Raw genomic sequence first — 15,759 nt, 5'->3', positions numbered from 1 at the left:
AAGTATTTCTGTAACTGCTGATCTCCTGGGATTTTCACACACAACAGTCTCTAGAATTTACTCAGAATGGTGCCAAAAAAAAAAAAAAAAAACATCCAGTGAGTGGCAGTTCTGTGGATGGAAATGCCTTGTTCATGAGAGAGGTCAACAGAGAATAGCCAGACTGGTTTGAACTGACAAAGTCTACGGTAACTCAGATAACCACTCTGTACAATTGTAGTGAGAAGAATATCATCTCAGAATGCTATTCTGAGATGTGGGTTGGTGCTGTTTTGGCAGCACGATGGGACTTACACAATATTAGGCAGGTGGTTTTAATGTTGTGGCTGATCGGTGTATATACAATGTGTGTATATATATATATATATATATATAAAATATATGGACCATTCTACTGAATTGGTGCAAACTCAAAGGTGGAAACATTTAAAAATATATATATTTTTTTTCCCCAAAACTTTGTCCACATACAGTTGTGCTCAAAAGTTTGCATACCCTTGGAGAATTGGTAATATATGTACCATTTTTAAAGAAAACATGAGTGAGCCAGCAAAACACATTTCTTTTATTTCTTATGGGATTCATATTCAACTGTAGGTTATAACAGAATGGCACAATCATAAAACAAAACATGGCAACAAAGAAAAAAATGAAATGACCCCTGTTCAAAAGTCTGCATACCCTTAGTTCTTAATACTGTGTATTGCCCCCTTTAGCATCAATGACAGTGTGCAGTCTTTTGTAATAGTTGTCTATGAGGCCCCAAATTCTTGCAGGTGATATAGCTGCCCCTTCGTCTTGGCAAAATGCCTCCAGGTCATTTAAAGTCTTTGGTCGTCTTGCATGAACCGTGACTCGATGATATTAAGGTCAGGAGACTGTGATGGCCACTCCAGAACCTTCATCTTTTTCTGCTGTAACCACTGGAGTGTCAACTTGGCTTCATGCTTAGGGTCATTGTCGTGCTGGAAAGTCCAAGAGCGTCCCATGCGCAGCTTTCGTGCAGAAGAATGCAAATTGTCTGCCAGTGTTTTCTGATAACATGCTGCATTCATCTTGCCATCAATTTTATGCCTTTAGAGCTCACACACCCCAAAAACATCAGTGAGCCACCACCATGCTGGGGATGGTATTCTTTTCACTATAGGCCTTGTTGACCCCTCTCCAAACATAGCGCTTATGGTTGTGACCATAAAGCTCTATTTTGGTCTCGTCACTCCAAATTACAGTGTGCCAGAAGCTGTGAGGCATGTCAAGGTGTTGTCGGGCATATTGTAACCAGGCTTTTTTGTGGCATTGGCGCAGTAAAGGCTTCTTTCTGGCAACTCAACCATGCAGCTCATTTTTGTTAAAGTATCGTCATATTGTGCTCCTTGAAACAACCACACTGTCTTTTTCCAGAGCAGCTTGTATTTCTCCTGAGGTTACCTGTGGGTTTTTCTTTGTATCCCGAACAATTCTTCTGGCAGTTGTGGTTGAAATCTTTCTTGATCTACTAATTGCAATTTAAAAAGCCACAGGTGTGGGAAATTAACCTTTAATTGCCATTTAAACCTGTATGTGTCACCTTGTGTGTCTGTAACAAGGCCAAACATTCAAGGGTATGTCAACTTTTGATCAGGGCCATTTGGGTGATTTCTGTTATCATTTTGATTTAAAAAGGAGCCAAACAACTATGTGATGATAAATGGCTTCATCTGATCACTATCTTTAAATAAAAGACAGTTTTTTTGCATGATCAGTCATATTTTTAAAATCAATGTCAAAATTTCACAATTTCTGCCAGGATATGCAAACTTTTGAGCACAACTGTATATATTGTACCATATCTTAGGTACAAATATCTAGTAAAAGAACAGTCAGTTTTCATATTATATTTTCAGAATTTTTTGTAATTTATTTATTTTCCCAAAATATGTCACTACCGAAACATAGATATACCCCAAAACATTAAGGATTATATTTATCTAATAAGAATTTGTTTCCATTCCCCCTCTAAACATTTTTATGAATTTTTCTAAAAGATTTTATAGCCAAATAATAGAAATGACATTTTTTTTAACACATTTCAAAGTTCAATTTATAAGTTTACTAAAAATCTTAATTAAAATTTTCTCTGTAAAATACATACACTTCATGATACTGATTTGAGAGTTAATGATTCATGAAACTAAATATATATTTAATCAATCATTATCATAAACGTTTAGTTAATAACACAATTTTCCTTTATTAAATAACACCAGGTGTTTCGGTAGTGACTTCACTGTTTCGATAGTCACATTTTGTTTGAAAGGTTGTCTTATTCCCTCAAATATTTTGCATAATCTTAAAAAAAAAAAAAAAAATGCTTTATGTTGAAAATATTACAAACACAAATGTTTTATGATAAATAAAATTTAGTGATTAATTAGTAAAGACATAACAATTGTTTCTATCATCCGTATTTGGAAGGACAAACACTGCTTTTGAATTGTCATTGAAGTTAAAGACTGCTTGGTCATACAGCTTGTTTTCCATACACATGAAAAATAGTTTAAAATAATAAATCAAGTGGTTTCTGTTTAAAAAATAATACCAAAACAAAACAGATCCAGCATCTAAAAAAAAAAAAAAATACAACCAGGAAGTGAGTCTGCATCCCTGTCCATCATGGCCATATGGTGAGTAGTCAGATCCCATCATTTTGAAGTAAATGTGCTCCAAAATCTGAAAAATCGGTGTGTAACTTTAAGAATGTCACTACCGAAACATAATCTCTACAATAAAAAAAAAAAAAAAAAAGGGTTTAATTCTAAAATAATGTCTTTATGTATGTAATTGTTCAAAGCTTATGATTGTTTCCTTAAAATTAATAGTTGAAAATAAAATTTTGTTACTACTGAAATAATCATATCATTTTCAAAACTTTATCATATTGTATGTCAATGTATTTGTTTCGGTACTGACAATTTTAGCTAATTTTGAGTATAATTCAAAAACGTTTGGGTTTTTGGGGTTTTAATCTTAAATGTTATGTTTTATGTGTGTGCAACTGTTCAAAGCTTGTAATTATTTCCTTGAAATGAGATGCTGAAGATAACATTTTGTCACTGCTTAAAATAATCATGTCACTACCAAAACATTATTATATGTTTCGGTAGTGACTGTTTCGGTAGTGACAATTTTAGCTAATTTTAATTTTAGCTAGTTTTAGCTTATGATTATTAGGAAATAATCATACGTTTTAAACAGCTGTACCTATATAAAAACAGAATATTTAAATTAAAACTCAATGAAGTTGATTTAATAGCGTAGAATATGTGTTTTGGTAGTGACAATTCTTAATGTTACACACTGATTTTTCTGATTTTAGAACACATTTACTTCAAAATTATGGGATCGAACTTCTCACCATATGGCCATGATGGGCAGAGATGCAGTCTCACTTCCTGGTTAAAAATGCATGGGTGTGGCTAAAATCAGGCCCAACCAATGGACTAAAACTTTTTGTGTTTTGGTAGTGACATAAAAATGAGGGACAGCATTTTTAAATAAAGTTTAATTATTTGAAAACCATTATTAGAATCTAAATAATTTCCTTTAACTTTAAAATAAATTAAAAAGATCTTTAAAAAAAAAAAAAAAAAAAAAAAAAAGCACTGGAAAAAAATTGGAAACAATTGTTAAGTATTATTTTGATATGTTGCAATTTAAGGGTGAGGGTTTGGGACAGCCACCTCCTAATAGAAAGTACTGTGTAATTTGTGATTTTGTATATATTTAGCTTATTATTATCTTAATTAATGCCTTGGGTTTTAATAGATCATAACATATTCTTATGACATATCTAATATCAGAATTCATATATATTTTTTTAATAGTTCTTTTTATTGTGGGACCGCAGTGTGCACCAATTCAGTAGAATGGCCCATATATAAATATATATATCGTCATTACTTAAATATAACTATTTATAATTATTTCATCATTATATATTGAATTATTGTTATTTGAAGGGCTTTCTCAGCAAATATTTATATATGCGATTAATTGCCATTAATTCGATTAATTAATCGACACACCATGTAATTAATTCGATTACAAATTTTAATCGATTGACTGCCCTATTTTTTACATTAAAAGTTGTATCTGTTAACATAAGTTAATGCATTGTGAATTAACATTGTTAATTGTTAGTATTTATAGATTGGCTTTGTTTTGAAATTAAATATTAATTACATTACTTTCATCACAAAAATAAGACATTCAATAAGTTGTAAATTATGGCTTAAATAGCCTTACTCTATATTCAGTTTATTATTAATTACTAGACTTGGGATCAATACCCTTTTCACGTATCGATATGTAGAATATTTTCTGGATGATTATCGATATACATCTGCATTTTTTTTTTTTCAGATATAAATTGGGCTGATCACTGCACAATAGTCTTTGTCTTTTCAAACATATTTCTCAACACATCTTTGGTCTGGCGGATGACATGATCGTCCTAAGATTCAAAACAATTATTTTCTACGATGGTACGCACACACTGCCAACACTCAGCATTAGCAATTCGCATAGTTTTCCATTAAAGCACCTCAGTCTAAAAAGAGCATTTATAATTGTCACCCTGCTGAAATGTTTTGTTTTGAAATCTGTCTGTTCATGACATCATGAAACATTTTACATATCCCACAACATGCACCATCACACCCTTGGCCCCGCCCACTGGCATGCAGTTCGAGAGAGTAGGCCTTGTGTGTCTACCCAGGCCCCCGTATCTCGCCGCTTTTAAAAGACGCAGTGTCAAGTTACAACTCTGAAAGGAAGAAGCAGTTCTCTCATTCAGCTGCTGCTTCTTGTTGTTTGTCATTTCACCATTCTTTGGACTATGATGTCAGCGTGGATTGCTTGTGAACCAGTCATAATGCGGTTCAAGCTTTACAAAGGAACTTTTATTGAAGGATGGGACAGTTAAAAACACAAAAACAGTTTTGTTAAAATTGTAAAAGTAAACAGTTTCATTCATAAATATTTCAAATGTCATGACTGTTTGATAGTTTGTGGTGTGAGTGCAGTTTAATATATTTGGATGTGTGTTATCCCTGAAATTTTGTTTTATTTACATTTATGCATTTGGCAGATGCTTTTATACAAAGCAGCTTACAGTGCACTTTCTACAGGGACAATCCCCCCAGAGCAACATGGAGTTAAGTGTCTTGCTCAAGGACACAATAGTGGTGGTGGTGGGGATCAAACCAACAACCTTCTGATTACAAGTTTTGTGCTTTAGCCCACTACCACTCTATTTTATAATGTTGAGGGGCTTATACATTCTCTTCCAATTGAGTTTCCTGAATTTGCGGGGCAGCATGATGTTAGCTAATAATAACAGTGGGCGTTTACGTTGAAGTTTTAAGGAGGCACTTATGCCAAAACCAAGTGTTTCAGACAGAGGGCCAAAAACAAGGTGGAAAATGCTAATATATTACTAAATTATGATATATTTTGTGCAAAAAAAAAAAAAAAATTTTTATAACTTTATCAGTGGACCTCAGTGAAGTAAAATAATAAAAATTAGCACTTCATGACCCCTTTAAATTCGATCCAAATCATTATCAAAGGACATAGATTATTTACTCTAGACATTACTGGATGATATATTGTGTATAAGTGTAATGGGAGCCAGCTGGTAGGTAGACCACTGAGGTAGTGTAAACCTCACTCTCCTGGCCTCAAGAGGCACACAAGCGACTGATGTTAGAGGCTTTAGCCTCCTCGTTAGAGCACCTGCCTCCCATGCCGGAGACGCCGGTTGGAATCCCGCTTGGATCGAGTTGAGCAGGACCGGTTACAGTGGTACCGTTACCTGGATGGGAGTGAGGTTTAGGGGGGTGAGTGTAACAGGAGCCAGCTGGAAGGTAGTTGTGCAGTATGTGTAAACCTCACTCCCCTGGCCTCAAAAGGCGCACTAGCGACTGACACTAGCAGCTGTAGCCTGTAGCCTCCTCGATAGCATGCCCACCTCCCGTGCCGGAGACGCTGGTTCAAATCGCGCTCGGAGCAGGTTGAGAAGGACCGGTTACATATGTATCTTTCATATAGCCTACATAATGGATTTTCAGTTACAAGGATGTTGTTTTGTGGTTTGACAGCTTGAATGAAACCTATTCAAGGCTACATACAGAGAAATTGTATAATAAATGTCGCTATTTCTAATCGTTCAGTTTGCGCTGTTACACCAGCTTCATACACTAACCTGCAAACTCATCATTGTCACTTTGTTCATTCTTGAAGAAATACAAAAGCCTTCGTAACGTTGGACTGCAATCTGCTGCTCTGCATCAGCTCATCCTGTGTGTGTATGTGTTATATCTGTGCCTTTGTTGACTGCCACCAGCTTCAGTAAATGCCATATTGCCCTCTTGTGGTCTCCCAACTTTATTACGGCAGATTGTTAAACAGAGGCCAACCGATTGAAATGAAAGCCAAAAATGATGCTTCTAATTTAAATGTCGGCTAATTTTAATACATCGATGCCGAAATATATTGATAAAATAACATGCGGATCAATAATCGATATATCGATATTTTATGACACCTATTAATTACAGTCTTATTCATGTTTAATTAGTGTATTATTGTGGACCCTTAAAATAAAGTGTTGCCAAATGATGTAATACAGTTAACAATAATGCATATTTTGTTAGCCATACATCCTAACCCAAACCCCAACCCTAAACCAAATTAGGCAGAATGGGGTTGATTTTAGAGGACATGAACTTTCGGAAGCAACATGTCGATTTCCTGTGTGATCATGTTGTGTATGACATCACTAAATTTGAATGCATTTGGCTGAAATTAATACATTTGTATGAATTTAGTTAAAATATTTTGCTCATGATTTATATTTAATATTTTAGACATAGATTAAGATAAAGTTTTTTTTTTTTTTTTTTTTAAATATTTATTAAATCCTAAATGTAAAAAAGTAGACATTTGAAAACTGCACTAAAATGCTTGTTTAGATAAATCTGGCAAAACTGGGCCTTTTTTCTTTTTAAACAGACTTTGTTTCACATTTACAATCCCTATAATATTGCAGTAAAATCACAAGTATAACGAGTATATCTTGTGTTTTATGTGCATGGACTTTAACAGTGATTTTTCTTGTGTGTACAGACATAACTGCAGGCTCCTGCATTTGTAAGCATGGATATGCAGGTGAGAAGTGTGACAGGTGTGCGTTTGGATACACAGGATTTCCTCTGTGTGAGCGATGCAACTGCAGCAGTGAGGGCAGCATTAACCAGGACCCCTGCCAGCTGCCCTGTGTGTGTAAGGTACTGGACACACTACTATCAATACTATTTAAACTTAGAGGGGCATTCACTAAACAGTTGTGCCACTTTAAAGCATAGTCTTTCACCTTTTTCACTAACCATCTGTATCCATTTTAACCAGGCTCTAAATGATCTCAGATAGCTCTGCGCTATGAGTACTTAAATCAAGTCATCTTTTCAGTGCAAACTTGCCTTCTTTTTATGTAAATTAACACTATCATTAACACTGAATTATCACTAGTGAACCAAACCACAGATGACAAAAAAGAGCATTTTTACTAGTTGTAATGCCATTGTTGATATCAGAAATGGATATTTGTAATTATTGATATAAAGAAAAATATATTGTTTTTTACTATTTCAAAGTGCATGGCTGATATGTGCAATTTGAATTTCAGTTAATAAGAAGTTAATTTTAAATATATTGCATTTTGAACCTAAGTGAATGACAGATCATTGTGAAATTCTAATAGTGAAAATGCAGTTACAGATATCAATAATTATGTTTTCACAAGTTGGAATTCCAGTTTGATATCAAAAATGGGTTTCTGCAAGTAATGACATAATTTTTTATATCAAGAATTAAAGTTTTTACTAGTGCAAACCTAATTACTGATATCAAAAATTATCAATAGCACTTTCACTTGTAGTAACTATTGCTGATCTCAAGAATTAGCATTTTCACTAATGAAAATTGCAATTTTGATAGCACCTGTAGAATTCACATCCTACGTGTGATTAAATGTCAAAAGAACTTGCAATAATTGTGCTGTGCAAATTGGGTTCTGCACTAGTTTTGTTGCCGTATTAGCTTTGATCCCTGATTCACATAATTTCTTTAGTGAATTGGGTACTTAAACAATTCACACAGTTCAGGCAAATTCAGCACAGTTCTTAGTGAATTCCTCCCTCAGTGTCACAAATCCCTTTGAAGCACATTTGCAAGTCACATTCAACTCAACAGCATCAAGTGCATTGTAATTGGTAAAAAGTCACTACATAATGGTTGGTGTGACGAGGAGGAGGGCGGGGCCGGGCCGGGCTGTGACTACGTACGCCCGGCTCCCAATCAGGCTAATCAGCCGAGGAGAGGGATAAGTGCGTCGAGATGCGGCAGTTCAGGAGAGAGAGAACCATACGCAGCTGCCTTGTTTGTTTATGTTTGTGTCTTTTGTGTTTATATTTAAATAAATATTATTTTGACTGTTCAGCCGGTTCCCGCCTCCTCCTTTCCCAACCTTAACCGTGTTACAGTTGGCATTACTGGTTCATCTATAGGTGTGCGTGAAATCACTGTCATTTTAGAATGTGTGCGTAATGGATGCAAATAGCTTTCAGAGTTCATCTTTATCAGCCAGTTAAAATGGTCTGATGGTTTCTAGAGCAACCAGACAGAATGACCTTTAACCCTGCTTAGGTTAATTATTAAGCTGTGAAAAGATCACACACACATACATATGCAGATAGTTTGTTGGAAGTTGTACATAGCGTATGCAATGTTAATAATTTATGAAACGTCTCAATGTCACTCACTGATGAGGCTGATGAGAGAAAATTTTAGAATGATCCTTCCTGCATTAAATTGACCAGAAATGTTGATCTTAATTTAAAACATTCTAAAATATTGAAATTACCAGCCAAACCATTGGACACACTTGACAATTTTTTTTTTCAGTAATGTTCAGTTTCTCGAGTTCATCTTTAAACTGTTGATTTAAAGGTGTATGCTTGAATGCTTGAACTTCATTTTGTTGACATATTGTGCCTACGCAAAACTAAAATGTATTTATAACTAAAGCGTTATTAATTTACTTTGTTTTTATTTATTTTTTGAGTAGACAGTAAAGAAAAGCGTCAACAAAGCGACCAGCATTCTCTGTCTGTATACATGGCAAAGCTGAAGTGGCAAGTGTGATTGATACAACTGAAATGTGTCCAGCTTCAACACTAATGGTAGAAATCCGACCTTACCTGTCTTTAATCATTATAGTGAAGGTACACTGAATGGAGAAACTCTCAAGGAGCCATCTGCAATACACTACAATATCATGTGTTTCACTGAAACTTGAGAGCTAAGACTCCCAACTGTGACTGAAGTGAATAGCAGTGTTGGGCAAGCAACTTTAAAAATGTAGTTTTCCAAGCTACTAGCCACTCATAACCTTAAGTAGTTAAACTACAGTCAAGCTACTCTTTTTAAAAAGTTGTTTCTACCGAATGCGAAAATCATGTCACAGAACCAGCAGCTATTTTCCCCCCACACTACTGCTCTGTAATTATTTATTTTTCCATTTTAAATAATTTAGTTTAATAGCCCATGTTATTGACCTTTCCAGTATGGCTGTGTATTTTTTATACTTGTTTATTTATACTTCTGCCAGTGCATTAAGAAAAGAATACCCTCATATTCAAGATTATATTCAACATTCTCTAAAAACACATTTTAATATATTTCACAGAATAGTTCAAGTAAATTGACCTTGTTTCAATGGAGTTTTAGAAATTTAAGGATTTAAGAGTTTACTTTATTGTCCAGCCAAGGCTGAAAATTGGTCTTTATATTGGAAAACAAGCCAAAAAAAGACTTACAAATAATGTACTCAGATTACCCTGTCTCACCTTTTTGTTCACTTGATTTTGATCCATCTTTAATTCACAGAATACAAACTCTCTCTTCTTAATAAAGCTGTGTATTGTCAATTTCGTCACGATAAAATACACTGTGACATAAACACTCACTTAGTACTTTATTAGGTACACCTGTACATCTACTTATGCATGCGATTATCTAATCAGCCAATCATGTGGCAGCAGTGCAGTGCATAAAATCATGCAGATACGTGTCAGGAGCTTCAGTTAATGTTCACATCAACCATCAGAATGGGGGAAAAATGTGATCTCAGTGATTTATACCATGGCATGATTGTTGGTGCCAGACGGGCTGGTTTGAGTATTTCTGTAACTGCTGATCTCCTGGGATTTTCACACACAACAGTCTCTAGAATTTACTCAGAATAGTGGCAAAACAACAACAAAAAAAAACATCCAGTGAGCGGCAGTTCTGCGGATGGAAACACCTTGTTGATGAGAGAGATCAACAGAGAATGGCCAGACTGGTTCAAGCTGATAGAAAGGCTACGGTAACTCAGATAATGTCTTGGTCACTGATGTAGGGAACGAGACATTGTGTCGATGTAGTGACACTAGGGGCTCGATCTTGAGAGCCCAATCACCTTTGCTTAAAATAGAAAAGGCCAGTGAAAATTGGCTAGTGGAATTTGCATGCCACTCTCCGCCCCGGACATACGGGTATAAAAGGAGATGGCGTGCATCACTCATTCAGATTTATGCTGAGGAGCCCATTGAGAGTCCTGGCCATGTCAGCAGCCAGTTCAGTCCTGCGGCAGGAGGGACACAACATCTCATTCCCTCCATCAGGGAACAGAGGTTACATCAGTAACCAAGACATTCCCTGTCTGTCACTCACTCGACATTGTGTCAACGTAGTGACACTAGGGGTTCCTATAGGAAACGCCGCAGGCGCTGAACCGTGTCACGAGGCACAGAAGAGTGGACACGGGCAAGCTGCTGCGTGCCTCGTAGTGAGCACTCAACCACGTCGTGACCTTCCAGCGAGTTAGGTAAGGTGTCTCCTTAGTCTCGTTAAAGGGGGGAGGAGGCATTTACCCAAGTAGACTACTGGCGGTGCCTTTCTTAATTTTCTGTTAAGCAATCACCCACTGAGCACTTTCTAGAATAGCGCTGGGAAGTGCTCTTCCCTTTCCAGGAAGGAGAGCACTATGGAGACCACATCCTGCCAGAGGGAAGTTAACATGTGGAGCATACCTCACATGGACTTACCAACGGGGAAGTACACATATGGAATGATACCACAGGAGGACCCTATCTACAGAGAGGGTATGCAGCACAGTGGCCGAGACAGAGAAAGCTCTGACGAGGGGAAGCACAGGTTTCACCTAAGGGGGAAACCGAACAGTGGAAACTCATCATATGGGATTACCAAGGGGGAATCATCATGCATGGAGCAATGAGCCCAAGCACATGGGCTCACCTGAAAAGGGGAATACCACGAGTACTGGGCCTGGTGGCATTACTCCTCCGCCGAGTTCATCACCGAAAGAATTAAAAAGGTGTCCGGAGTTCAGCAGTACGGGGAACTGTTGTGGATAAAAAAGTGCACATTATCACCTTTGAAAAAAGGGGAAAGGTGCAATGCAAGCGGTACACCCAACCGGCCGCCCAGGTCTATGCGTAGGTTATAAAACCTCGAAAAAGTATTGGGTGTAGCCTAACCCGCAGCTCTGCAAATGTCTGCTAGAGAGGCCCCCCTTGCCAGTGCCCAGGAGGACGCAACACCTCTAGTGGAGTGCGCCCGGACTCCCAAGGGGCATGGCAAATCCTGAGACTGGTATGCAAAGAAAATGGCATCCAAAATCCAGTGGGCTAATCTCTGCTTTGAGACAGCTTTCCCCTTCTGCTGTTCTCCAAAACAGACAAAGAGCTCCGAGCATCTAAAGCTTTGCGTGCAGTCCAGATAGATGCGCAGGGCACGAACTGGATGCAGCAATGACAAGGCTGGGTCTTCTTCCTCTGAAGGGAGCACTTGCAGGTTCACCACCTGGTCCCGAAAAGAAGTGGTGGGAACCTTGGGCAATTAACCAGGCCGTGGTCTCAAGATCACGTGAGAGTGTGCCGGCCCGAACTCCAGGCATTCGCTGGTAACAGAGAGTGTATGCAGGTCCCCCACCCTCTTGAAGGAAGTGAGCGCCACCAGGAGGGCCATCTTCAGGGACAGAGTGCTGAGCTCGGCCTGCTCCAGGGGGTCAAAGGGGGCTCTCTGTTGGGCTGGTAGGACCACAGAGAGATCCCAAGAGGGGATTCAGGATTCAAGAGGATTAAACCTCCTTGCGCCTTTGAGGAACCTGTTGATCAGGTTGCGCTGTCTTGAGGGTCTCCCGTCCAGTGTATTGTGGTGAGCTGCTATGGCAGCCACGTACACTTTCAGGGTAGAGGGAGACAGCCATCTCACCAGCCCTTCCTGAAGGAAAGACAGCACAGACCCGACGGCGCATATCTGTGGGTCTACCCATGGGAAGAACACCAGTTAGCAAAAAGACGCCACTTCAAGGCATACAGCCGCCTCGTAGAGGGGGCCCTGGCCTGAGTGATTGTGTCTACCACCGCTGGCGGAAGACCTGCCAGGTCCCATCCAGGAGCCAGACTTGGAGATTTCAGAGGTCCGGCCGCGGGTGCTGGAGTGTGCCTTGCCCCTGAGTGAGAAGGTCCTGCCTCAGGAGAATGCGCCAGGGAGGTGCTAATGTCAGGAGCATCCGATCCGAGAATTTTTTGCCTTGGGAGGCAAAAAATTTTAATCGATTGACAACCCTTAAAGGTGCAAAAGCATTGCTAAAGACTTCATGCTTGTTGCTAAACATTTCGTTGCTTAAATGTTCATAGTTTCCATTTGTAGGTGTAATCAAGTAAGAAATTACTTAAAGAAAAACACTGAATGGGACAAGAGTGCATGTTATGATCTCAAAGAGGTGAACTCTACACTCAGGATAGTTCACCCAAAGATTAAAATTCTGTCATTATGTACTCACCCTCATGTCATTACAAACCTGTATAACTTTCTTTCTTCTATGGAACACAAAAGATGTTAGACAGTACGTTTATCTCAGTCACCTTAGTTAACTGCTCCACAACACTGATCTCCACTCTGGACAGATAGATGGATGAAGAGTCAGTGGAGGTGAAGTGTGTTTGGCATAACTCACATGAATTGACTGTTATGGTCAGATTATGGAGGCAAACATTAAACTCTGTTCAGTAATAGCTTGGTTCAGGCAGGCCGCCAGTGTAAATGGGACATTAAGAAACAACAAAAATTACACCCACATATGGGATGGACTCAATCCAGGTACCGTGAGTCGTGATGCCAAACTTGCCAATAGCTGTAATATACAGAATTAAATTACAGTGTCAGAACACAGTCTGGTGACTGGAGAGGAAAGGTTCATTTGCTGTTAAAAAAAGTTAATACTGGATTTACACACACACTTATACACACAGTACACTTTGCAGAGTTTGGGGAGTGATAACTGCATTTAAATGTGAATTATTGTTCTGTGTGCACAGAATACAGAGTCACTAGCAGATAACAATGCTTTGGTGTCTCACGGTTATGAACAAGAAACATGCATGCCAATCATTTAACCATTTGTTTGGTATTTTTGACCACATAAATATTAGTGACCAGAGATGTTAATATCCATCAATTTTAAAGATGTTTTATGTTTTCTGTTTATGCTCATGCATTTGTGAATGAGTCAAGGCAAGTACTTCTGTTTGTGTGATTGTCTTGCACCAAACCTCAGACGAGCTGTCAGTGTTCAAAAGAGCAGACTGATCACACTGTGAATTCAAGGTCAAAAGTTCAGCTGCTGAAATCGGTCTGTGCTTACAGAAATTCGAAGCACTGCCCCCAGTGGCTAAAGCTGGAAGTGTTGTTGTACTTATGGGCATGTGTGAGCTCCAGTTTCCAGGTGAAATGTCCACAGAGTGTCCCAAAAGCGAGTTGTATTTTTAGTTGTAAAAGATTAATACAGAGAAGAGGAATTCATATTTTATTACCTCTACCCCCAAACCAACCCTAAACTTAACTATCAGTGGAGGACATTTTTTTATTTTAGAGCAAAAATGCACACTCCAATTTGCATTAAGTGAACACGATTACTTCCTGGTTTCCACAGAACCCGTGTCTCTTAGGCCGCTTGCAGTAGTAGTGCTACAGAAGAGGTGATCATGATTGAATTGTTGCAAAAATGAAAAATGTCTGATTGGGGAGGGTGCTTGTCAATAATTCAGCAGAATGGGGTCATTTCAGGGTACATGAACATTCAGAAGCTGCATGTTGATTTCCTGTGTGATCGTGTTGAAAAGAGAGTACCATCACTGTAGTAAAGAGATAGATCACCCAAAAATTACATTTCTGTCTTTATTTACCTACCCTTATGTCATTCCAAATCTATAATATCTGCCTCAATCAGTTCTAAACATAGATACGTGAATAGTAACTGAGGCTAATATTCTGTCTAACATCTCCTTTCATGTTTCACTGAAGAAACAAATTCATACAAGTTTTGGAACAGTGTTGGGGAGTAAATGGGAGGTGAACAGCAGGCTGATCTTCGGTTCTCTCTGTCGCTCTCTCCGGACTCGGCTAGACGTTCTCCCGTTGAAAGTACACGTGAGCTTCAGGCCGGCATTGTGGTTTACTTCGGTTTTGAGGACGAGGATGCCATGTCAATGATGGCGTCGGATTCCGAGTATTTCGCCGGCGGCCATGCTGAGGTAACTTATAAAGAGTTGCTGGAGGTTATTACACATGCAGTGAAGCTGCACCTGGATCGGATGAAGCTCAGTCGGAGGACTGAAAGTCCATCTTAGATGACTGCTTTTTAGCGGGCCAGTGCACAATGATGCCTCGCAGGACACTTCCCTTCTCCCCGGACCTCCATCGTACCTCCATTGGGAGATTTTAAGGTCCTGGGATCAACCATACTCGGTCAGGATTACAAATCAGTCAGCCTCGAGGTTCGCAAATGTGTATCGTGCTGCTGAGCACAGATATACTGCGGCCCCGTTGATGGAGGAGATGCTGGCTGCACATCTTTCTCCTTCATCAGCGGCCGCTTGGAAATTGAGGCCTGTTCTCCCCTCAAAGCCTTGCAGGATGACTTCAACTTTGTTGAACAAGACCTACTTGGCTTTGGGCCAAGCGATTTTAGCATTGCACATACAAGCAGTCTTGCAAGCTGATCAGGCACATTTTATGATGAATTTAGATGAGGGAGTTGGTCTGGATGCTGAGGCCGTCATGGGACTATGCAGTACTTCTGATTTGGCACTGAGGGCTACCAAACACATCGCTTGTGCTGTTGGTTGGAATATGGTGGGCCTCGTGGCGGCGGAACGTCAGTTGTGGCTTATGCTCAAGGATTTCATGACAAGGACAAGGCCTTTTTAATTAATGCTCCTGTGTCACAGTCTGGCCTGTTCGGAGACGCAGTCCAGTCAGTAGTTGAGAAGTTCCGCACTGTGAAACAGCAACCTGCCGCATTCCAGCAGATGCTTCATTGTCGTGAAAGAGAAAAGCCCGCTGCAGCTCAGGTGCGCTCACATTCATCATCTTCGCAATGTTCCACCAGAGCGCCGCGTAACATGCTGGATGCGAGTTTCCCTCAATGTTCACACACTCTTTCCCAATCAAAATGCCAGGAAAGAGAATTTTTCTAGAAATGTCCCTGCTGTACATTTCAGGGCAACCACCATTCATGCCTAAATAAAATAAAGGCAAAAACATTATTAAACCCTATTCAATCAGCCACAGTAGCAGAGGCACAAAAGC

General features: G+C 39.0%; 1 protein-coding gene across 1 annotated transcript in view; it reads left to right on the top strand.

The window, feature by feature from the left end:
* The window catches only part of lama2 (laminin, alpha 2), a 455,317-nt gene that overhangs the window by 192,894 nt on the left and 246,664 nt on the right, over positions 1-15,759 (top strand). The window contains exon 10 of the mRNA XM_051644922.1: positions 7,168-7,328. Within this exon, the coding sequence (XP_051500882.1) occupies positions 7,168-7,328 (161 nt within the window). The remainder of the gene's footprint in view (positions 1-7,167; positions 7,329-15,759) is intronic.

The sequence above is a fragment of the Myxocyprinus asiaticus genome, chromosome 19, assembly GCF_019703515.2.
Source record: "Myxocyprinus asiaticus isolate MX2 ecotype Aquarium Trade chromosome 19, UBuf_Myxa_2, whole genome shotgun sequence".
In the NCBI taxonomy this organism is placed as follows: domain Eukaryota; kingdom Metazoa; phylum Chordata; class Actinopteri; order Cypriniformes; family Catostomidae; genus Myxocyprinus; species Myxocyprinus asiaticus.
This window is presented reverse-complemented; position numbering and strand designations above follow the sequence as displayed.